General features: G+C 42.3%; 1 protein-coding gene across 2 annotated transcripts in view; it reads left to right on the forward strand.

Annotated features, from left to right (window-relative positions):
* pus7l (pseudouridine synthase 7 like) overlaps positions 1 to 23,131 on the forward strand; it is a 56,672-nt gene extending 33,541 nt beyond the window's left edge. For both annotated transcript variants that reach the window (XM_063058207.1, XM_063058208.1), the window contains 4 exons: positions 2,724 to 2,805; positions 9,873 to 10,153; positions 11,047 to 11,100; positions 13,032 to 23,131. In XM_063058207.1, coding sequence (XP_062914277.1) covers positions 2,724 to 2,805; positions 9,873 to 10,153; positions 11,047 to 11,100; positions 13,032 to 13,376 — 762 coding nt within the window. In that variant the 3' untranslated portion in view covers positions 13,377 to 23,131. The remainder of the gene's footprint in view (positions 1 to 2,723; positions 2,806 to 9,872; positions 10,154 to 11,046; positions 11,101 to 13,031) is intronic.
* The last annotated feature ends 2,728 nt before the right edge of the window (positions 23,132 to 25,859 follow it).

Raw genomic sequence — 25,859 nt, forward strand, 5'->3', positions numbered from 1 at the left:
CCATTTAAAAGGCAGGTAAGTTGATACTTGAGATTCATGAAGTGGAGGGTAATGTTTCCAGGCACAGAAACAGAGGGATGAGAGGAAGCCTGTGCTATTTATAAACACAAGGAAGTCTGCAGATGCTGGAAATCCAAGGCAAAACACACAAAATGCTGGAGGAACTCAGCAGGTCAGGCAACATCTAAGGAAATAAATAAACAGTTGATATTTTGGGCAGAGACCCTTTGTCAGGACCTGATGCAGGGTCTCAGCCGGAAATGTCGGCTGTTTATTCATTACCGTAGATGCTGTGTGACCTGCTGAGTTTGTGCTGATTATAAATTGGTTTGGAGCATTTGAGCACTTAAGACACATATTTTTCGCCTGGGCAGTGGTTCTTACTATTACCCGCTGGCTTTGAATAATCTTGTTATTTTATGTGGAGATTGAAATTGAGTGACGGAGTTTTGACACAAACAGTAAAGCTCAGAATCACAAATCTAGGATTTCTTTAATAGAGATGCCATCATTTATTTCATGAGTACTTGATTCTTCCACCACTTAATCACTGGGTAACATTGAAGCAAATGTATTTAGTGTTGACAAATTGTTGGTTTCCTTGTAACACACACCAAATTATAAATGTTCATGTTTCCTTATTATGCAGAAGGCTGTTTGGCCTTTTGAGTCTATGCTGGCTCGCTGAGTTTTCCCATTTATCAAACTTAATTCCTTTTAAGCTTTTCTCTCAAGGATTATTTAGTACCCATTGATCCTTCCACCTGCCACCTGTATTGGGCATAATTTTACGTAAGCCTGTAAACCTGATGTAGCCCCCTGGTAAGCCTCAGGCTCGCTCAACTCGCTTTTGTCTAGGGAGAGGCAGCCTTCGGCCCCACCAAACTGGGTAATCAAGTTTGTGTGGATGCTTTGTGATGTATCACACCCCGCCAAATAACAGACAATACATCATATGCGGTTAAATGATTACACTTTATAGATATTACTGGAACTATGTAATTAATAGAGATAAAATATAAAAGGAAAGTAAAAGGCGCCAAATTTATCAAAGTTCAACCATTTTGTGCACAACAGTTGGAGCTCTAGTAACGGGGTCCTCTTTTCACTATTTGATCCCCTCCGACCTCCTTGACCTGCCGCCTGGGACCAACCACGGTGGTCGACCAGACGCTCCACACGAGTCTGTCTTCGTCTCCTCTCCTCGCCGAAGACCCTGGGCCTTGGACTCCCGCTCGGGGTGCATCCCGTTGGCCAGCTTACAGCATCGCGTCTCCTCTCTCTGTCCCCATCGCGCCTTCTGCCCCAAAGCCCATGCAACACAATAGCTTACAGACACACAAGAAAGAATAGCATCTATCCCAATTGGTTCATTCTCTCTCTTATCAATGATATAACTCAAACAAGCAGAGAGAGAGAGAACTCTTTACATCGCAGTTAACATAACAAAGAAGCCATTTTGATTAGCATACTCAGTAACATAAAAGAAGAAACCCTTTACACTAATGTCAAGCAAGTGGTTGGATTGTGGAGGGAAACCAGAGCACCCAGGGGAAATCCACATGGTCACAAGGAGAATGTGCAAACTTCACATGGTTGAGAACCACACCCAGATCTCTGGAGCTGTGAGGCAGCTACACTGACTGTGGTGCCCAATTTTGTAGTTGACGTAGAAGTTAAAGAAAGTTTCCATTTATTCAGTGCTTTTTTTCAATTCCTGAGATGTTGATTCATTCTAATGACAGAGGCAAATATGGAAGGCAGTGGCCATCAGAGGAAATGGAAATAGGAATGAGAGAATTTTCCTGGGAACATTGGTTCAGTTTTAGATCAGAACACTAGGAAGGACAACAAATGTTCTCCTTGTATGAGGACTGAATTTTTAAAAACTCCATCTAAAATGATTATGTGGACCTTGACCTGTTGTTTTAACAATGCAGTCTTTGAAGTTTATTTTATTGACTTTTAAGGCAACAGGTCGACTTGTTTTTCCTGCTTAATTCCCATTGTTATGTGTGGAGCAGAGTTTAATTCTGGTTATGTTATAACAGTGATTTTGTTTTCTGCTCAGTGGATAATTGATCATTGGAAAATGCATCTGGGTTGAACTTGCAATCAGGTTTCTTGTACAAGTGTTAGTTAACAAGACCACTATACACAGTTTTGGAAAACACTTGGTTTAGTTGAGTCACTATAACGTTACCTCACATACTGTTGTTCACCTGAACATTACTTTTACTAAAAAAATACTTACAGCCATATTGGGCATCATCCTTTTTAAGCTTAAAAGCCAAACATTTAAAGTGGTAACTCACCTAAGGTCTGCTGCCTTAACTACACCAAATTCTGTACATCAGTCAGCACTGTGTTTGCTGATTGGATTCCATTTTAAGATTCCTTGCTTCATTTTTCAATTCCTCCTGGGTTGCTGTCTCTGGATTTCTCAAGTACAGCCAATTTTATTGCTGCACAGATCCTTTCAACTCTTGAGGCCCACAGCTTGGAATTCCTTCCATGAATCTTTCTGCCTCTCCGATACTTTCCAATTCCTTAGTCTTCCTTTAATTTTAGTCTTTTCCAAGTGTTTAGTTATCCATCTTGATGTCTTTCTTTTTGATTAATGTCATATTACATTTCTGAGAAGCACCTGAGATGATTTGAAATGCTATTGCTGTAGTAATTGTTTATTGAATTACTTTCTGGTCCTTTATATCTGCACCTAGGTGAAAGCTCTACATTTATTCTTTACACCAGAAGAAGGAAATGACCCTGTTAATAAGGCCAAGAGGCATTTTATTCATACTGGTAAGTGTCAATAGCCACAATCTAAGGGATTCATTTGGATTTTGCATGGTTCTTATTAAGCAAACATTTGTATTTGTTAAACAAAATGTGTTTGGCCTTCTTGCATGCTGTACCGATCTGGTTTATCAAAAGGGGCAATTTCAATAGTCCCAGCATTATTTCCAGTTTGTTTTGTGAAAGTTAGTATTGAACTTGATTTGATATTGCTCAAAAACATGTTTTTTTGCCTTAAATCTGTGCTTTCTGGTTTTTGCTCTAAATATAGTGGATTACTGTTGAAATGGATGAACTTGCATTTTTTTGGTGTCTCAGTCAGATATTCAGTACAATTCAAACCTCACACCAACTAATGACTTACTTTTACTTGATTATATTCTCACTGTTCAATGGTTTTCTTGCTGCCTCTCACCTGGAATCACTAATCTCAGCCTCATGTCCTGAGTGGATGCAATGGGTCAAGTTCACTGGACCTTAGCATCTTGGAAACCAAACTGAAATCAATGTGGTCCCAGGGATTTGAGAAATGATGGCATCCTTCCTGCTATTACCCCTGCTGACTGATTCACTGCAAGTTTCCCTGAGATCGCCACCTCTTTGGTGTTGAAAGAGACAGAACCTTTTTTTTTCTGCAAAGTCACATAAAGATCTGGTTGTGAAGTTCACCAGTAAAAGCATTGTCCGTTATCTCTGCAATACCATATTGAAGCTGATGTTAATTAGTTTCAGTGTGGAGTTGCCCTAATGATGTGTTGCACGTTCTCACATTTATCAACAGTCCCGCAGACACGATCTTTGCCGCCAACTCTTAAAGGTACAGATAACTCATTCCATCTTCTGAGGGGATGGGCAAGACAGTGACGAGAGGGGCTGTGAGGAACTGGGCAGGTTGGTGTTCATGTCCTTTGTATGGGGTCCCTGGGAAACCTCTAGGATTAACCCTGCTGTAGGTGCTCCTGGTTGGAGGTTGTGAGGGAAAGCACAAAGTATTTGAGTGCAATCGATGAAAGCCTTCACTTTGAGCGACCTTGCCATGCAAACACCTGTGCTGACTCTGATTGCTCCTGTAATCGTGGCTGAGGAGTTGGTGCAGGGGGCAGGGTTTTAGATTTTTGGATCATTGGGATCTTTTCTGGGGAAGGTGGGACCTGGACAGATTGGATGGGTTGCACCTGAACTCGAGGGGGAGCAATATCCTTGCAGGTAGGTTTGCTAGCATGGTTCGCGAGGGTTTAAACTAATTTGAAAGGGGGATGGGACCCGGAGCGATAGAGCAGTGAAAGAAGTGCATGGAGTAAAGCCAGATCTAACATATAGAGAGGCTTTGAGGAAAGAGAAGCAGAATAAAGGGTGTAAAGGTAGTAAGGTAGAAGGGCTAAAGTGCGTGTACTTCAATGCAAGAAGCATCAGGAACAAAGGTGAAGAACTGAGAGTTTGGATACATACATGGAATTATGATGTAGTGGCCATTACAGAGACTTGGCTGGCACCAGGGCAGGAATGGATTCTCAATATTCCTGGATTTCAGTGCTTTAAAAGGGATAGAGAGGGCGGGAAAAGGGGAGGAGGGGTGGCATTACTGGTCAGGGATACCATTACAGCTACAGAAAGGGTGGGTAATGTAGCAGGATCCTCTTTTGAGTCAGTATGGGTGGAAGTCAGGAACGGAAAGGGAGCAGTTACTCTATTGGGAGTATCCTATAGGCCCCCTGGTAGCAGCAGGGGGCCTATAGGATACTGATATTGATATTGAGGAGCAGATTGGGAGGCAGATTTTGGAAAGTTGCAAAAATAACAGGGTTGTTATCATGCAAACATGAGGAAATCTGCAGATGCTGGAAATTCAAGCAACACACATCAAAGTTGCTGGTGAACGCAGCAACTTTGATATGTGAGGATTGTTATCATGGGTGACTTTAACTTCCCTAGTATTTATTGGCACCTGATTAGTTCCAAGGGTTTGGACGGGGCAGAGTTTGTTAAGTGTGTCCCGGACGGATTCCTGGCACAGTATTTTGACAGGCTGACTAGGGGGAATGCCATAATAGATCTAGTATTAGATAACAAACCAGGTCAGGTCACAGATCTCTCAGTGGGTGAGCATCTGGAGGACAGTGGCCACCACTCCCTGGCCTTCAGCATTATCATGGAAAAGGATAGAATCAGAGAGGACAGGAAAATATTTAATTGGAGAAGGGCAAATTATGAGGCTATAAGGCTAGAACTTGCTGGTGTGAATTGGAATGATGTTTTTGCAGGGAAATGTACTATGGACATGTGGTCGATGTTTAGAGATCTCTTGCAGGATGTTAAGGATGAATTTGTCTTGGTGAAGAAGATAAAGAATGGTAGGGTGAAGGAACCAGGGGTGACAAGTGAGGTGGAAAATCTAGTCAGGTGGAAGAAGGCAGCATACATGAGGTTTAGGAAGCAAGGATCAGATGGGTCTATTGAGGAATATAGGGTAGCAAGTGTAAGGAGTTTCTTCTTTTATGTTACTGTGTATGGTAATTAAAATGGCTTCTTTGTTATGTTAAAATTAAAATGGCTTCTTTGTTATGTTAAACACTGAGAAAGTCTCTAGCTGAGTCAGGTGGCAGTTGTACAGCAACCAACATAACCAGGAGACAAGGTGGGCAGCGGACGGGGTTTCCCCTAGATAAATACGAGCCAATATCGCTGAGCATTACACAAGAAAGGAGCTTAGGAAGGGGCTAAGAAGAGCAAGAAGGGGGCATGAGAAGGCCTTGGCAAGTAGGGTAAAGGAAAACCCCAAGGCATTCTTCAATTATGTGAAGAACAGAAGGATGACAGGAGTGAAGGTAGGACCGATTAGAGATAAAGGTGGGAAGATGTGCCTGGAGGCTGTGGAAGTGAATACTTCTCTTCGATATTCACCAATGAGAGGGAACTTGATGACGGTGGGGGCAATATGAGTGAGGTTGATGTTCTGGAGCATGTTGATATTAAGGGAGAGGAGGTGTTGGAGTTATTAAAATACATTAGGACGGATAAGTCCCTGGGACCTGACGGAATATTCCCCAGGCTGCTCCACGAGGCGAGGGAAGAGATTGCTGAGCCTCTGGCTAGGATCTTTATGTCCTCGTTGTCTATGGGAATGGTACTGGAGGACTGGAGGGAGGCGAATGTTGTCTCCTTGTTCAAAAAAGTTAGTAGGAATAGGCTGGGTAGTTATAGACCAGTGAGCCTTACACCTGTGGTGGGAAAGCTGCTGGAAAAGATTCTTAGAGATAGGATCTATGGGCATTTAGAGAATCATGGTCTGATCAGGGACAATCAGCATTGCTTTGTGAAGGGCAGATCATGTCTAACAAGCCTGATAGAGTTCTTTGAGGAGGTGACCAGGCATATAGATGAGGGTAGTGCAGTGGATGTGATCTATATGGATTTTAGTAAGGCATTTGACAAGGTTCCACACGGTAGGCTTATTCAGAAAGTCAGAAGGCATGGGATCGAGGGAAGTTTGGCCAGGTGGATTCAGAATTGGCTTGCTTGCAGAAAGCAGAGGGTCGTGGTGGAGGGAGTACATTCGGATTGGAGGGTTGTGACTAGTGGTGTCCCACAAGGATCGGTCTGGGACCTCTACTTTTCGTGATTTTTATTAACGTCCTGGATGTGGGGGTAGAAGGGTGGGTTGGCAAGTTTGCAGATGACACAAAGGTTGGTGGTGTTGTAGATAGTGTAGAGGATTGTTGAAGATTGCAGAGAGACATTGATAGGTTGCAGAAGTGGGCTGAGAAGTGGCAGATGGCGTTCAATCCGGAGAAGTGTGAGGTGGTACACTTTGGAAGGACAAACTCCAAGGCAGAGTACAAAGTAAATGGCAGAATACTTGGTAGAGTGGAGGAGCAGAGGGATCTGGGGGTACATGTTCACAGATCCCTGAAAGTTGCCTCACAGGTAGATAGGGTAGTTAAGAAAGCTTATGGGGTGTTAGCTTTCATAAGTTGAGGGATAGAGTTTAAGAGTCACGAGGTAGTGATGCAGCTCTGTAAAACTCTGGTTAGGCCACACTTGCAGTACTGTGTCCAGTTCTGGTCTCCTCACTATAGGAAGGATGTGGAAGCATTGGAAAGAGTACAGAGGAGATCTACCAGGATGCTGCCTGGTTTAGAGAGTACGGATTATGATCAGAGATTAAGGGAGCTAGGGCTTTACTCTTTGGAGAGAAGGATGATGAGAGGAGACCTGATAGAGGTATACAAGGTATTAAGAGGAATAGATAGAGTGGATAGCCAGTGCCTCTTCCCCAGGGCACCACTGCTCAATACAAGGGGACATGGCTTTAAGGAAAGGGGTGGGAAGTTCAAGGGGGATATTAGAGGAAGGTTTTTTACTCAGAGACTGGTTGGTGTGCGGAATGCACTGCCTGAGTCAGTGGTGGAGGCAGATACACTCATGAAGTTTAAGAGACTACTGGACAGGTATTTGGAGGAATTTAAGGTGGGGGGTTATATGGGAGGCAGGGTTTGAGGGTTGGCACAACAATGTGGGCCGAAGGGCCTGTACTGTGCTGTACTATTCTATGTTCTGTGTTCTAATGCGGAAGGAAAAGTAGATGGCGTCTCTCTTTGTCTGTGGAATTGGGGTTTGGAGCTGTCAGTGGCAAACTTTGGGATGCGAGAGAGATCAGTGGCTGTTTGGAAGGGTCTTAGGACTGGCTGGAAGTAGCCCAATATGCAAAGCAGACAAGGCACACATGACGTATCTCATGAAATAAGAGGCGATTGACCTGATTCGGGACAAGGAATGATGAATGTAGGCCCTTTACATCAGCGTTCCACAACCACCGGGCCGCGGAGCATGCGCTACTGGGCCGCGAGGAAACGATATGATTTGGCGAGAGGAGTCAGCTGCACCTTTCCTCATTCCCTGTCACACCCACTGTTGAACCATTACGCATGCGAGGTCATTACCCGCGCGTCATCCATTTCAGCGTGGGAAGAAGATCAGCTCCCCGAGCTTGCAAGTGACGGCGGGCTGAAAAGTATGTTTGACATAACATCTCTGCCAGCATTCTGGATCAAAGTCAAGGCTAAATATCCTGAGATAGCCACAAAAGCACTGAAAACGTTGCTTCCATTTCCAACATCTCTGCAATGAATGCAACGAAAACTAAATTGCGGAATAGACTGGATATAAGGAACCCCCTTCGAGTATCGCTGTCTCCCGTCACCTCTCGATGGGACCGTGTTGTTGCAGGGAAACAAGCCCAGGGCTCCCACTGATTCAGCGATATTGGTGTGTTGCAATAATTTTATATGTTTATACGGGGAAAATACATGCTGCGTGTTTAATATCCAAACGATACTTAAAATGTTATGATGCTATTGACTTATATAACCATATAACAATTACAGCATGGAAACAGGCCATCTCTGCCCTTCTAGTCTGTGCTGAACGCTACTCTCACCTAGTCCCACTGACCTGCACTCAGCCCATAACCGTCCATTCCTTTTCTGTCCTATCCAATTTTGTACCTATCCAATTTTTCTTTAAATGATAATATCGAACCTGCCTCTACCACTTCTACTGGAAGTTCGTTCAACATTTACTTCAAGCTCCCCTGTCCTCCCCTGATAATTGACTTATCACTATATTCATGTGAGGAAAATATGCGCTGTGTTTAATATTAAATTCGTTAGATAAACCCTTTTAGAAACGAAATTGAGTGTATTAGCTAATTATCATCTATATTGCATTCGTGATTAACCCACCCCCTCCCGAACAGAATCGCCAAAAAGCATGTGCACGGTGCCCGCGCAAGGCTTCATGGTCATTGTAGTCTTCGGGGTCATTTAGTATTTGACTGCTACTCTTGTCCGTTGGCAACCCCCCCCCCGCCCACTGGTTGGTCAGTCCGCAAGAATATTGTCAATATGAAACCGGTCCGCAGTGCGAGAAAGGTTGGGGACCCCTGCTTTATATAGCACAGCACCAGGGAAGCTGCAGGATTTTGTGGGTATGAACTGTTCCTTTTACTAGTGAGGTTGAGAATTTCACTGCACAAATTCTGCTTGTGCACCCGCATAAGTGCTGAAATTGGCCTACATTGGATTAGGCTGTTCCTCAAGAACACCATACAAATCTTCTCAGAGTTTTAAGAACAAATAGCTGTATGTTTCTACTTTGGTTCCAGATTTCAAAATGTTTTATTTTACTGATTTTCTTTTAAAGCAGTTAATGTTTTCATTCCAGAAGCACCATCCATGGAAATAGCTTTTTGCCCAGTTCTAAATACATTGATGTGAATTTTCTCCTAAGATGTCAAAATGCCTCCTGCAGCTGAAGCTATTTTACCTAAAATGCTCATCACTTTGGAACCAAAATGAAGTTAGGCAATCTTTCCTCCCCCCACCGCCACCACCCACCGGCACAGTAACTCAGTAAGTGTCTGGTGAACTTACTCCACACAAATGATCTATGTGTAGCCAAATTATATTTATAATTTTTACCGGTGTTCCTTGATTTATGAATGTTTGAATTAGGTATTTTCATTGTTGCCTCGTTGTCCTTTTCAGATACTTGCCTTGGATTTACAAAACTTTCAGATTAAGCCAATGCAACACACACAAAACGCTGGACGATTTCCAGCAGCTGCAGATTTTCTTATGTTTTAAGATTAAACCAAGGCCCCGTTTGTCCCCTTGGGGAAATGTAGTTCCTTGGCCTTGTTTTGGGAAACAGCAGGGAAATTCTCCGCATTGTCCTCACCCAAATTAATCACTTCAATTATGTCATTAAATAGATTATCTGTGGGTTCTATAGTAATGGTTAGGGGAAGATTGATGCCATATGCCTTGCTTTAAGAATTATTAATCTTCATTGTCTATATAGTGCTTTGGGATGTCTGGATAAAAAGGCTTTTATTCATTGCTGACTGTTAATTTGAAGCAAAATATAATCTCTGCAGCAAGAGGCATTCAGCCGCGCGAGTTCTCCAAGAATGGGAGAGGTTTCCTGCATAAAGGTTTAACGACCACTAGAATCTGCTCCTTCCCTTCGGGCACTGTAGAGTCAGTGAATCTGTAGTGTTTTCTTTTCTTCAGAGGATGCCAAAGCAACTCTTGCCCTGATGCCCAAGTACAAAACAAGAGAGCGACTGGTGCTGCGTGCATTGAATCGCTATGGCAATGGTCACGAAGGCTGTACGCGGGCTTGGCTAAGTTTGCCACACAACATGCGCATCTTGTACATCCACTCGTATTGCAGTAAGATCTGGAACGAAGCTGCATCCTTCCGCTTGAAAACCTATGGCATGAATGTTGTGGAGGGGGACCTGGTCAGCTGTGATAGACTGGAGCAAGATGACTCATCTCAAAATAACCATGTAAGTTAATTTGACTATTTAAAAAATAGTGTTGTGCTCGTTTTTGAATTTTTCATGTAATTTGTTGTACTGCCTTGTGACCATAAGATTATAAGACCATCATGGATGTACTGCCGAAGAAATCAAGAATCCTTTATGAATGGCCAAGCATCCACTTCTTTCCACTGTTGAATGAGCAAAAGGATACTTAGCTTTTTATGAACAATATATATTGCTATTCACCAGACCCAATTCCCTTTCAGTTTGTACTGTGAATACACTTCCTTTACAAGTTTATTCCCTGGTGTGAATCCATTAGAGGCTGCAATTCTCACACTGGCCAGAAGGAAGGTTCTCTCTGCCAAGAGCTTGAAAAAATAATAATTCTCATTTTTCTTTATTTCTCATTTATTTTAAACAAAATTAGATGATTGCTTCTGTAGTAAAAGTGGTCATTTTAGCCTAAGCTGTGGCTTTCTGCAATAGTGGCTCATTCTAACATCAATGTCTCGTTGGAATGGAAAACATGATGACTGAAACTTTGGTTTCATATCTGTTGACATCTGTGATACCTCATAATATTGGGCCTGTGTTCAGTTGAGTTTAGAAGAAAGAGAGATGATCTTATTGAAATATGCAAAATTTTTGCGGAGCTTGCTAGTATAAATGCAGAGATGATGTCTTCCGTGGCAAAGGTATCAGAAACAGGAATAATTTTTTAATGGGTTTGATTTAAATTTTCTCAGCCCCAATGTTGCCAGGTAACGTTCAATCAATATTATCTCCTCCAGTAAGAGGGAAAATTAAGTTTCACTAAGTTGATTATTTTAAGAAAAAGTGTCCATTGTTACTGTAAATTTTCAACAGATATCTTTGGAAAAGTAACCTACATTTGAATTATTTCCCACCTGTAGGTGCATGTGGTGACAGCCAAAGATGTGGAATCAAGCACTTACTCCATTGACCAGGTAAGTCTTTTATCTTAAGCCTATATCTCCATCACTGGAGGGCATTTTGGAGAACACTACACATGTATTCCTGTGGCCTTCACAGTTTTATGTGGAAGTAATACACAATATTGATCATTATTGAAAGAATTGGTGTTCGGAAAATGGAAAAGTAAATAAGGTGCCTTATTTTGGATTTTCAGAATTGTAATCGCTGAGTCAAGGTAGCATTCTTCTGAAATTCTAAAACTATTTTTGGTATAACTTGATTCAGTCTCCCATTTAAACTGGACAGTTGTAAGTTGTAAGCTCAAGCTAATTTCTGCATCTGTGCGCCTAATTTAGTTCAGGTATTCAAACCATTTCTGCACCTTCAGGCAGACTAAAAAATGCTACAGATCTACTCAAAGAAATTACTAGCATTCATCAATGTTCTGTCAACAATAATTCCTAGCTGGGATAACTGATGTTATGTTAGTTGATCAGGCAAATGAGCTGATTGTTAACATGGGGAACCACATTCAGTGAGAGATACTTGAATAGGCAGACACTACCTATGAAATCATTCGCAGCTTCGTAATACTTAAACAGGTTGGGCGTGCCTACAATATAGACAGTAGACAGAATCAGAATCGGGTTTATTGTCACTGGCATGTGTTGTGAAATTTGTTAACTTAGCAGCAGCAGTTCAATGCAATACATAATATAGAAGGAAAAATATATAAATAAGTAAATCAATTACAGTATATGTATATTGGAGATTAAAAATCGTGCAAGAACAAATAATATATGTTGAAAAAATGAGGTAGTGTTCACAGGTTCTGTGCCATTTAGGAATCGAATGGCAGAGAGAAGAAGCTGTTTCTGAATCGCTGAGTGTGTGCCTTCAGGCTTCTGTACCTCCTACCTGATGCTAACAGTGAGAAAAGGGCATGCCCCGGGTGCTGGGTGGTCCTTAATAATGGACGCTGCCTTTCTGAAACATGGCTCCTTGAAGACTTTGTAGACTAGTACCCAAGACTGAGCTGACTAAATTTCCGACACTCTGCAGCTTCTTTCGGTCCTGTGCGGTAACCCCCCCCATATCAGACGGTGATGCAGCCTGTCAGAATGCTCTCCATGGTACATCTATAGAATTTTTTCAATGTTTTTGTTGACAGACCAAATCTCTTCAAACTCCTAATGAAGTATAGTTGCTGCCTTGCCTTCTTTATAGCTGCATCGATTGGAGCAGGTTAGGTCCTCAGAGATCTTGACACCCAGGAACTTGAAGCTGCTCACTCTCTCCACTTCTGATCCCTCTATGAGGATTGGTATGTGTTCCTTCATCTTACCCTTCCTGAAGTCCACAATCAGTTCTTTTATCTTACTGACCTTGAGTGCAAGGTTGTTGCTGCGACACCACTCCACTAGTTGGCATATCTCACTCCTGTACGCCCTTTCGTCACCACCTGAGATTCTACCAACAACAGTTGTATCATCAGCAAATTTACAAATGGTGTTTGGGCTATGCCTAGCCACACAGTCATGAGTATAGAGAGAGTAGAGCAGTGGGCTAAGCACACACCCCTGAGGTGTGCCAGTGTTGATCGTCAATGAGGAGGAGATGTTATCACCAATCTGCACAGATTATGGTCTTCCGGATAGGAAGCCGAGGATCCAATTGCAGATGGAGGTACAGAGGCCCAGGTTCTGTAGCTTCTCAATCATGATTGTGGGAATGATGGTGTTGGATGCTGAGCTATAGTTGCTGAACAATATCCTGATTTGTGTTTGTATTAGACTTTACAGATAATGTATTGAGTGTGAAATACTTAGGGTCATCATTGACTGATACAGAAAAACACATTTTAAAAATTGTATGATATACAATCCTAACAATTGTTAGAGTTCAGATTAAGAGGTTGTCTTTCAGTGGAAATTAATCTGGTTTTATTTTTTTTTAACTGAAGGTTGTTCTCCCCATGCCTGGCTACAGCATCCGGTATCCCTGCAACAAACTATCTTCATGGTACCAAGAAGCTTTGGTGCAAGATGGGCTGGAGATGAGCAGATTTAGAATCCCCGCGCTGCAACTGAACGTTCCGGGATGTTATCGGGCGCTCCTAGCACGGCCTCACGAACTTGTGTATTGGTGGTTGGGAGGTGAAGAGGAGCTCTGTGCAAAGGAAGACTTTGCTATCGGTGAATCCAAGCTGCCGCCGAAAACAGGAGAAGCTCTTTCTTTGTCGTTCAGCCTGAATTCATCAAGCTATGCCACAGTGTGTCTTCGGGAAATAATGAAATGCAGTGTATAATTCAATGTACACTATGCTCTTTGACAGAGTCACTGCTGCAGCTGTCAGAGAGCCAGGTAACACCTTTGGGATATAAAGTATTTACTTTGAGAGACAGGGTCCATGGGTTTATATTTATGGACTGTGTGAATATTAACTTCTCTCAGCAGAATGAGTACGACAGTGCTGCAGATTCTCACAGCCTAAAAGGTAGGAGAAATCAGGTGGAGGAGTGTTCAAAACAGGGTTTAGAACTCAGGATGAATTGTCTGTCAGACAGCACGCTAAGCAGGTTTGCCCCCTCACCTAGAAATACTGTAGCCCAAGGAAAACCAAGCAACACGAAAGGGGATAAAAGCATAATCACAAGGGAGATGCCTCAGAGGAATCAAGAAATGCTGAGGGACGGGATTATATATTTAAGATTGGAGTATGTGCCATTTAGTTATTCTGTAATCACTTGAATCTGTACCTTTCTGCAGTCTTGCACTCTAGCCTCTGTCGGCCTTGGCCAACAACTGATGGCTCAGGTAATCAGTGAATTTACCTTTTTTAAATATTAAAATAGGAAAGGGCAGTATGCTCAACTTGATAAGCTTAACTATGATTTTCTATAAGAGATGTGCACTCTGGTTGGCTGTTGAGGGTACATTGCATGTCCAAATCGTGATACAACCTGTTACATTGAATATAGAACATACTGTAAAACATTACAGCGGAGTATAGGCCCTTCAGCCCATGATGTTGTGCAGACTTTTCAACCCCACCCTAAGATCAATCTGATCCTTCCCTCCAACATGGCCCTCCATTTTTCTATCATCCACGTGCCTACCTAGCATCTGCCTCTATCACCACTCTTGGCAGGACGTTTCAGGCACTCACCATTCTTTGTATAAAGAACTTAATTGCCGCCCTATAATTTCCTCCAATCGCCTTAAAATTATGCCCCTTGTATTAGCCACTTCCACCCTGGAAAAAAGTCTCTGGCAATCCACTCTATCAGTGCTTTTCTTAATATTCATATTTCAGAAGATTAGGAGCAGAGATAATAGAGGTATTAGAAATGACCAATGCAAAAGAGTGGAAATATTTCCCATGGTGATTTAGTTCACAACAAACTGCAAATCTTAACAGTGAAATTGTGCCATCCAGTGGTGCTGTCAGGGAACATTTCCTCACACAAAATTTGAAACTCCTCCAATTTGACATTTGAATTTCCTCCAATCCTATCTCCTTTCTCTCCTGTCCCCAAAAGAAAATGGCTGAGGTGAAATTGGTTGAAAATATAAAAACTGCTATTATTAGGTGTGGCAGTTAAGGAGATGAATAATCTGTTGCTGACAAAGTTCACAAGGTTTAGTTTGAACAGAGACAAAATTGTTGTGTTACTTCTTCCTTCAGAATCCCAGTTGTGTTTCCCACAGTAATTCTTTGAAAGGTATTGGATTCAATGAAACAAAGTGATGCACTCCATAGCAAGGTTGAATGGCAAATAAAATGTTTCCTTGAGCAGGGAGAGAGTATGGCACTAATGCCCACTTGTACATTTAAACAATAGCAGTGTCATTGTGTGATATTTTCAGGAACCAGCGAAGGCATTGTGGTGTATGTGTGATCGAGGAGCTGGAGATTTGATACGCATTCTGCTTCAGCTGCATGCAATCCAGCTCTTCCTCTCCACAGCATTAGTATTGACATGGGACTGAAACAAACTTGAGGTGTGAGTGTACCCACAATTATAGCATCTGTGAGCTATTCTCTATCAGCAGAAGGTACTGGGACAAGGAGTTGACACCAGTTTAAAAATTAGAGGCAAGTTGCTGCTTCACGTGGAAAGAGTGGATGGTGGGGAGTGAAGGGTTGGAAGGGCATTTGCATAGAGAGTACTTCGAGAAGGGAAGCAAGTATTAGTGGACAAGGAAGAATGAAGTTAGACCTTGTGAAGTTAGACCCTTGGGATTTTCAGTAAAGGAGGAAATATCCGCTTGGTGATAGCATCCCATGAGGTACAGGAAGCTGTGGAGGATGAGGGCAGGGTGTGACGGCTATTTGGATGTAAAGGCTGGTGGGATAGGAAGTGAAGGCAAGGAAATCCGATCCTTATTTTAGAAATGTTGAGTACAAAAGTGTGGAAATTGGAGCAGTCACGGTTGAGGGTTCTGTCATCTGTGGTAGATGGAGTGCACAGTTGAGAAAGGAAGACATTGAAAGCAGTAGTGTGAAGGAGAATTGAGTAGTGGAATGGAGTCTGAGAAGAAACAAGGAAGGAAGAAATGTCATCAAGATAGCCATGAGAGTTAGTTCCGCAAACTTTCAGAAATCTGTCGTTGCTTCCTACATTGTTGTATTGTGTTCTACGTGAGTTTGAGGAACACCACTTCTTCTTGCAGCATTTCTGTTTTTATTTAAGATCTCCAGAACTTCCTCCATTTTACTCTGGTAATTGTGGACAAATGATCTGAGTTTACAACTCCAAACCTTTGCCCTATTTGAACAGCAACAAGTAATCTGCTAGAAGAACTCAGCAGGTTGAGCAGCGTCTGTGGAAGAGAAGGAATTGTCTAAGTAAGGCACTACCTTGCCCTATTTCACATTGTGCTCTTATTCCATTGGTTATTTCATTCTCTTCCCTGCCAAACTTTGCTTCCCACCGTTCTCTGCTTGTTTTTCCAAACTCTGGTGAAGCATTAACTCGTCTTTCCTCAACACAGCATCTCCAGCCTTTTCTGCTCTTGTTCTATATTTTCAGGATCTGCAGTACTTGCTTTTGTTAAAACATGCATTCCCATTCAATGCTACAGATTTAGAAATAAACCCTGGTGTTTTTATGGTGTTGACAGTCAGTGCTGATTATTGGCGACCAGTGGGTTTGACTGGACTGATCCTGATACAGAGATACAAACCACACTTGTGCACAGATAAGCTAAATTTATTGTGGCTGCAAGACTCCCAAGGTTTCTATATTGCTACCTCAATGCGTTCCAGGAGAAGTGGTGGCCATGAGTGTTGATGAGACCACAATCTGCTGAGAGTAAGACCAGGCCTAATGCAGCACCTTGATATCCATCGGATAGCTTGTGGTGAAACATCTTTTCTGTGTCTCCTAATGAGCAGAGATAGTTAGAAATAGTTGGGGGGGGGGGGATTTAAATAATGAAAAATAGAAAATGCTGATTTCAAAACACAAAACTGCCAGTAACTAATTACAAACATTTAATTACAGCATAAAAGAAAACAGAAAGATTTGTACACATGAATGAAAACATTCGGAACAAGAGTAGGACATCTCAGGCATGCCCGCCATGTAGTAACATTCGAGCTGATCAAATTCTGGCTAAATTCCAGCTATGGTTGGAGTAACTTTGATGAGTCAGATATGAAGCACAGTTCTTTGGCTCAATCCCTGCACTCTGGCACATCATGGCCTTGCCACTCCCCGTCTGTGAGTTACAGCTATAGTTTACATCATTATGATGATGATTATGAGGACATGAAGTCCCCTTTTATTGTCATTTAGTAATGCATGCATTAAGAAATGATAAAAATATTTTTCCAGAATGATATCACGAAAACACATGACAAACCGACTTAAAAAAACTAACAAAAACCACGTAATTATAACATATAGTTACAACAGTGCCAAGGAATAATGTAATTTGATAAGAACAGACCATGGCACAGTAAAAGTCTCAGAGTCTCTCAAAGTGACATCATCTCACACAGACGGTAGACCCCCAGCGCCGCCAACTTGCCGATGCAGTACTCCTGAGGTGGTTAGGTGGATTAGTTGTGGACAGGGGTCCAGTAGAATCACTTTAAAGTGGCGGCAGCATTTTGAAGCAACACACATAAAAGTTGCTGGTGACTCGGCCTGAAACATCGACTGCACCTCTTCCTAGAGATGCTGCCTGGCCTGCTGCGTTCACCAGCAACTTTTATGTGTGTTGCTTGAATTTCCAGCATCTGCAGAATTCCTGTTGTTGGCAGCATTTTGAATGTCATTTACTAGATGGAAACCCAGGTGTGTGTAAACAGGTGTGGGAAATAAAGCCTGCAGGTTGAGTTTGTTACTGATTATTGCTGTTAAGTTGTCAGTAGCATTTAAATCAATGAAGGGAAGTTGGCTGGAAGCTAGCATATTGGTTGCTTTTTTTAGAATCATAACTGCCTCAAGGACCTTGGCTACATTGGGGTGCGAGTAGGAGGTCACATAAATCAGATGTGTATTTGATTATATGTCAGCCTCACCACTGGTCTTAGAGCCCATAGATAAAGTTAAAGCTCAAGCATTGAGGTTATGTTGTGGTGCTATTAAATCCTCCCCATTTTCAACATTACTGGTAGAAATAGTTGAATTACATTTATATCTATGCAGATTACCAGCAGCAATGGTTTATTGGGTTAACATAAGAGGACATAAAATTTCATCCAGTATTGCCAACATTAGTAGAGTGTTGAGAACACTTCAATTGTAAGGTCTTCAGTTTTTGGTATGAGAAATGAATGGTTCCAAATCTTGGGTTGTTTAATGTGGAATATGGTCCCATCTACCCCTTTCTGGGTTTTCCTTTTGCCAGTGGTTGATTTAAGCCTTCAAGAAAAGACCAAGATGAAGGTTGATTGTATATCAGTGGTACAGATACTCTAGCGACATATGCAAGGCAGACATAATGGTTTCTTATGTATCTACACAGATGGTTCAAAAGATCCAGTGGCAGGTTGTTCAGATGTTTCTGCTTATGTCCCAAAATTTCAGGTGACTATTGAGAAAAGATTATTGAATTGAATTGACTTTATTACTTACATCCTTCATATACACGAGGAGTAAAAATCTTTACGTTACATTTCAGTCTAAATGTGCAATTTATAGTAATTTATAATAAATAATATGTACAACAGGATAGTCGATATAACATAGAAATACAGTTGTGTCAGCATGAATTAATCAGTCTGATGGCCTGGTGGAAGAAGCTGTCCCGGAGCCTGTTGGTCCTGGCTTTTATGCTGCTGTACCATTTCCCGGATGGTAGCAGCTGGAACAGTTTGTGGTTGGGGTGACTCGGGTCCCCAATGATCCTTTGGGCCCTTTTTACACACCTGTCTTTGTAAATGTCCTGAATAGTGGGAAGTTCACATCTACAGATGCGCTGGGCTGTCCGCACCACTCTCTGCAGAGTCCTGCGATTGAGGAAAGTACAGTTCCCACATCAGGCAGTGATGCAGCCAGTCAGAATGCTCTCCATCGTGCCCCTGTAGAAAGTTCTTAGGATTTGGGGGCCCATATCAAACTTCCACAACTGACTGAGGTGAAAGAGGTGCTGTTGTGCCTTTTTCACCATACAGCTGGTATGTACAGACCACGTGAGATCCTCAGGGACATGTGTGTTGAGGAGCTTAAAGCTGTTCACCCTGTCAACCCCAGATCCATTGATGTCAATAGGGGCTAGCCTGTCTCCATTCCTCCTGTAGTCTACAACCAGCTCCTTTGTTTTAGTGACATTGAGGGAGAGGTTGTTTTCTTGACACCACTATGTCATGTGATGACTTCTCTGTAGGCTGCCTCATTATTATTTGAGATTAGGTCAATCAGTGTAGTGTCGTCAGCAAATCTAATTACTAGATTGGAGCTGTGGGTGGTGACGCAGTCATGGGTATACAGAGAGTAAAGGAGGGGGCTTAGTACACAGCACTGAGGGGCACATGTATTGAGGGACAGAGTTGAGGGAGCCCACTCATACCACCTGCCGGCGATCTGACAGGAAATCCAGGATCCAGCTACACAAGGCAGGGTGAAGGCCAAGGTTTCTGAGCTTCTTGTCGAGCCTGGAGGGAATTATGGTGTTGAATGCTGAACTGTAGTCCAAGAACAGCATTCTCACATAAGCATCCTTCTTCTCCAGCTGTGTAAGGACAGTGTATAGAGCTGTGGCTATTGTGTCATCTGTCAATCGGTTGTAGGGGGTCCAGTGTAGGTGGTAGCATGCTGCAGATGTAGTCCTTGACAAGCTTCTCATGCTTATTATTGGGGTGAATGCGACAGGACGCCAGTTGTTCAGACACGTTACCTTGGTCTTTTTAGATACAGGATCAATGGTGGATGTTTTGAAGCAGGAAGGCACTCTACACTGGGAGAGGGAGAGATTAAAAATGTCTGTAAACACGCCTGCCAGTTGTGCCACGTACATCCTGAGTACCCGCCCCAGGATGCCATCTGGTCCTACAGCCTTGTGACTGTCCACTTGTTGGTAACTCCTGTGTACTTCGGCCTCAGAGATGACCAAGCTGCAGGTCGCATCAGCTGACTAAGGTCTCTCCGAAGTTTTGTCAACTCATCTAGGTGAGCACACGGGGAGATAGCATACTCAACCGCTGCTACTTTCCCTTCCGCGACTCTTTCAAAAGCACTCCTTCACCCCCATTTGGAAAATCGGATCACTCCTCCATCTTGCTGCTTCCAAAGTACAGGCAGAAGTTGAAACCAGAGGCGGCCATAGTTACAACCGTCCACTTTTGGTCCGACCAATCAGCCTCCATGCTACAGGACTTCTTTGATGGGATGCCTTCCATGATGAGGATCTCGCCGAGTTCATGGATTGGGTCACAAGTTTCATCTGGAAGTGCATCAGTGATGTTGTCCACTCAGAAGTTGGTCAGGGTCTATCCAAACCAGAAACCCTGGATCAACACTTCCGTGCGAGCAGCACTTACCAGGCGACACAGAGCTTACATCGCTGGTAGTTAGCAGGAGCTCAAGAAACGCAGCTACGATCTGTGCAAAGTCATCAAGGCAGCGAAACAATAATACAGGGACAAGATCCAGACACCACTTTCCACCAACAACATGCGCAGCTTATGGCAAGGTCTGCACACCATTGCAGACTTGAAAGCTAAACACAGTGGAGTTTCCAACGTCGCTGCCTCTCTGCCAGACAAGCTAAGTCATTTTTACGCTTGATTCGATGTTGCTAACAGTACTCACGTCTGAGATGGTTGCTGTCATGTTGAAATGGGTCAAAGAGGTACGCCCTGATTATGTTCTTAGTTTTCACATTCTTTCTGAGATTGGACACCATCTGTTGAGGCCGCAGGGTCCATTTCTTATGGGTCCTTCCTCATGTTGGGGTTGAAGGAAATGAGATGGCAGACAATCTAACCGATCAATCACTTAAAATTAAGGATGTAAGTGAGTGGTTCCTTTGCATAAAGGGGAGGTGAAAGTCATAATTTAAAAAATCTATTTGATCACTGTGGCGACAAAGTTGGGATAAGGAAAAGAAAGGACGACATTTATGTGAAATTCAGAGGATGGTAGGAAGTCAACTGGGAGATGGTTATAACAGGAAGGAAGAAATCATACTTGCACATTTACCTATTGGATGTACTAGGATGAATAGTTCCTTGTATGGCATTAATATGCATGATATGTGCATTTTTAGGGAGTGCACTTTTCAAGAAATGGTGCAGTATATATTGTTTAAATAGTAGAATACATAAATGCAAAGTCTAGGCATGTGTGCAAAAAAGGCAGAGTGACTTTAATTGGGGATTTTAATTTTGATAGCTGTGGAATAAGGGAAATTACTCATGCTGAACATGTAGAGACTTTCTGATGTGTATTCAAAATGGTTTTCAGCATTCCATCCAGGAAGCAGTGAGGAAGAGGATATACAGTATTAGATTGAATAAAAAGCCAGCTTAATTGTGCTTGTGCACTTATTTTATCATGGTCATAATTTGACATGCAGTATAGTATTTGAAAGAGAAAAAACAGGAAATCTATTAGTGTTCTGAATTTATGTTAGACTGACTAACATGCAGTGAGGCTGGAGGCTGTCCACTGCACAAGTCTATTAATGAATTAAATGTTCATCGGGGGCATTCCTGAAAAGAAATGAAATGCTACACAGTTTTCCACCCTCCATTTCTGCCTACCCATGCTTCTTTCGCTTCTCTCTTTCTCCTCACTCTCCTGTCATCACCCTCTTTCCCCTCTCCCTTGTTCACCCTTACCCTCATGACATACTGAATTCACATCATTCTTCCATTGTGCTCACAATAGACCTCCCTTCCCTCCATTTCCCTCACTTCCTCCAAGCTCCTTTGCCCACCGAACATTGATCCCCACCGAACCTCCTGACCATGTTGACCCCACCAATTCCCCAACTCTTGGCTCACACCAGCCCTCTCGCGTGCCTACTGCTCACCCTGACTCTTCTCCCACTACCCAATCTAGACTGCTTTGCAGTCACACCAAGCAAACTTTGCTCTTCTTCCTCTTCCAAGACCTGGGAGATGAGAGACTATTAGGGAGGGAGGGAGCCAGAAGACAAAGGGAGAGGTTGAGCTGCTTGAGTGTTACTGGAAGCTGCATCTATCCAAGCAATCACTGTGTCTGGAGATGGTGGAAAGTCTTTGGAATAACAGGAAGTGTATCACTAACTGCAGGATACCTTTATGACTCACTACCTGACACTTCAGCTAGAAGCTCAAGACCATTCAGGATGATGCAGCCTGCCAAAAAAAGCCTTCCATCCACACCCTCAGTTTCATTTTCTCCACCACCGGTGCTCTCTGGTTCCTTAGCATGCCACCTACAAGATCCATTACCTGCCTATACCACTGAGGGTGATTTCAGGTCTGAGATTGACGGATATTTGTTGGATGTCAAGGGACATAGAACCAAGTTGGGGAGATGTGTTTAATTGATGCAGTTTGTGGATTTGACTCTGTAGTTCATGTTATTATGTGTTTCTGGTCACACCTTTCTGTTGGTATTTTGTGTCATTTTGATTGGGACAGACTACTCTGCAGCCTAAAGTTAATGAACGAGGTAGAGCTAGATTGAACTAAACTGAGCTGAACTGAACATCAAAGTTGCTGGTGAACGCAGCAGGCCAGGCAGCATCTCTCGGCATTCCTCGTGTGAACTGAATATGCCTGCTCTGGTTGGATGACTTGTGGTTTGGTGTTTTATTTTCTTTGTTTTTAGCTTGTGTTTTTTTTTGCAGTTTGCGCAATTTTGTGCGAAGGAGTTTTATTTTTTTTCCTTTGAATGGGTCCCATGGCTTTTCTTTCTTTGTTTCCTGGCAGGCTGAGAGAAGACGAGTCTCTGGGATGTGTACTGCATACATATTTTTATAATAAATAAATGTGCTTTGAACCTTTGAGCGGTGAGATGACTTTCCAGGATGTGAATACTTTTCAATCTTGCTTTAAACTCAGATTGCCCTCCTCACAAAAAAACCCTATGAATGATGCTGTGCTTTCTGATCTTGTTTCAAATGTTTCAAAGGTACATTTACCGTCAGAGAAATGTATACAATGTATATCCTGAAATTCTTTTTCTTCGCAACCATCCACGAAAACAGAGGAGTGCCCCAAAGAATGAATGACAGTTAAACATTAGAACCCCAAAGCCCCCACCCCAGCTCCCCTCTCCCACGCGTAAGCAGTAGCAAAGCAATGATCCCCCTCCCCCACCACCAAAAAAAGTATCGGTGCCTCCACCGAGCACTAAAGCATGCAGCAAAGCATCAGCAAAGACACAGACTTGCAGTACCCCAAAGACTACTTGTTCACCCAGTTTCGACATACCACAGGCTCTCTCCCTAATAAGGGTAAAAGAGGTGTCTGTTTCACTCTATGCTAATTTTAAAAAGCTCCACAGACGCTGCCTGACCTGCAGGTATTTCCTGCATTTTCTCTCTTCGTTTCAGATTTCCAGCACCTGCAGTTATTTGCTTTTTAAGTGTCCTCTCTTTAAGCAATGAGCTAAACTAGGGTGAATGGACATTATCATAATCACATCACTGCCCTTTTGCAAAACAATGCTAGAATTTGAATTCACAAATTTCAAGGCAGTGTGAAAATTTAAAAGTGAAATTAAGCTCTAAAAACTAACGTGGAAGCAGCCTTGAGAGAGCCGAGAGACTTAGGAAAATAAAATGCTGCAAGAACATGTTGGAGATCTGCACCCGATGGCAAAGCTGTACTGCTGGCTTGACCCTACAGAGTAAAACTGAACACAAATGGGCAGCAAACTCAGTAAATTGTTAACCTTGCCATTGACTGCTGCAGTGTACGTTTAGTTTTTGATAATCCTAGGACTTCAAACAAATATAAACTGGCCAAAGGGCAGAAAGATATTGGATTGGCAAACTACAGGCTATTCACTAATAGGCTAAATGAATTAAAAATAATTCTCATGCTTTCATAATTAAAAAATGTATTCCTAAAACAATTCCCAAATTCCTAAACACTTCCCTTAACACCCAAGCAACACACACAACACCCTATCTTGGCCTGAAATGTGCATCTACAGATTTTATCTTGTTTATAATCCCTACATGCTCTCCATTAACCTGCTTTCCCTAAATTTGAACTTTCAAAGCCTTGAGCGTGGTTTTCCAGGGAATGAACAACCACAGGGAGCTATTCATGTACTTTTACATATAACCTTTAATGAATTATTTAAACAAAGAATGCTTAATCAAACAATAAATTTATAATATTACTCAAATATTAAAAACATAACACTCCTTCTGCTTAGCTATAAATTCCAACTCATTATAGAATGCATCTCAACTTATATACATACAGTATATCCTGTACTGCAACTATACTTCATTAGGAATTTGAAGAGATTTGGTATGTCAACAAATACACTCAAAAATTTCTATAGATGTACCATGGAGAGCATTGTGACAGGCTGCATCACGGTCTGGTATGAGGGGCTACTGCACAGGACCAAAAGAAGCTGCAAATGGTTGTAAATTTAGTCGGCTCCATCTTGGGTACTAGCCTACAAAGTACCCAGGACATCTTCAAGGAGCAGTGTCTCAGAAAGGCAGCGTCCATTATTAAGGACCTCCAGCACCCAGGGCATGCCCTTTTCTCACTGTTACCATCAGGTAGGAGTTACAGAAACCTGAAGGCACACACTCAGCGATTCAGGAACAGCTTCTTCCCCTCTGCCATCCGATTCCTAAATGGACATTGAATCCTTGGACACTACCTCACTTTTAAAAATATATATTATCTCTGTTTCTTCACAATTTAAAATCTATTCAATATGCATATACTGTAATTGACCTACTTATTATTATTATTTTTATTTTATTTATTTATTTTTTTATTGCATTGAACTGCTGCTGCAAGTTAACAAATTTGACTTCACATGCTGGTGATAATAAACCTGATTCTCATTCTGATTCCTCCTGAGATTGGGTTTCAGGAGATCCAAGCGTGAACAAAAAGGACGAGCCAAGAACAGCAGAGCTGATGGGTTGAGATTCTGGAGAGGTTCCATACCATCCTTAATGGTAACGATGATATTATCCGGGTAACACTGAGTACTTGGGCAGTCTTGTTGCACCTGGTCCATAGCTCTCTGCCAGAGTACAGATGCAGCTGCTAGTCCAACAATAAGCCTATAATAGCGATAAAACCCTTTGTGAGTGTTTATTGTGAGACACAGCTTGAACTCTTCTTCCATCTCAATCTTTAGGTAGGCTTCAGTTAAGATCACTTTGCTGAAGTGTTTCCCTCCAGAAAGGTTTGCAAAGATATCTTCTATTCTGGACAGAAGGAATTGATCTACATCACTTTCAGTACTGCGTGGTTGGAGACCTTAAAATCACCTCAGATCCTGACAGACCCGTCCTTGTTGCCTACTGGGATCATTGGCATTGCCCATGGGCTCCACTGAACCTTGGAAAGAATTCCTTCAGCCTCCATGTGATCTAGCTCACTGGCTATTGTATCATGATGGCATAAGGAGCCGGGCAGCTTTAGTAAAACTTGTTTGTGGCATTTTCATTTAACACTATTTTACCCTGTTATGTTTGCATTTTCCAATGCCATCCTTGAACATTGCTGTGGCAACATCCAGTAGCTTTCAATTAACTCTTTTGCAGGAGATGTGGCATGCAAATGGTGGATGGATCTCCAATCAAGTTGTAGTTCTCTCAGCCAGTCACCTTCCCACAAAGCTTCCTCCTGTCTTTGCTACACACAAGCCTAATGTGGCTTGTTGGTTGTTGTATTTCACTGTTACAAATGTCATTCACCACAGGAGTTTCTCCAGAATAAGTTCTTAATTCTGCAGGCTTTAGTTCAGTATCTTTGAAATGCCATTCTAACTCATCTTTTGGAATGACTGAAGCAGCTGAGCCGGTGTCCAATTCCATTTTAATTAATTTGCCATTCACTTCTGGTGTAAGCCATATTGCTGGTCTCTTGTTAGTTTTCATATTGTAAATCTCAAGGCTGCTCAGTCCTGTGTCACACTCATCTTTATCAGATTTTTCATTGACAGCATGCAGATTAGTGCTCTTTCTGAAACTGCAACTTGACTTTTTATCTTTATCTCTTCCCTGTGCAGTTCATTTATTTCTGTCTGCCCAACATGCTCTTTGTACATGTGTCCTATTTTGTTGCATTTTCTGCAAGTTTTGTCTTTAAACCAGCATTAGTCTGGTGTATGTGAACCCCTGCCACAACAGC

Source organism: Mobula hypostoma, chromosome 9 (genome assembly GCF_963921235.1).
Source record: "Mobula hypostoma chromosome 9, sMobHyp1.1, whole genome shotgun sequence".
NCBI lineage: Eukaryota > Metazoa > Chordata > Chondrichthyes > Myliobatiformes > Myliobatidae > Mobula > Mobula hypostoma.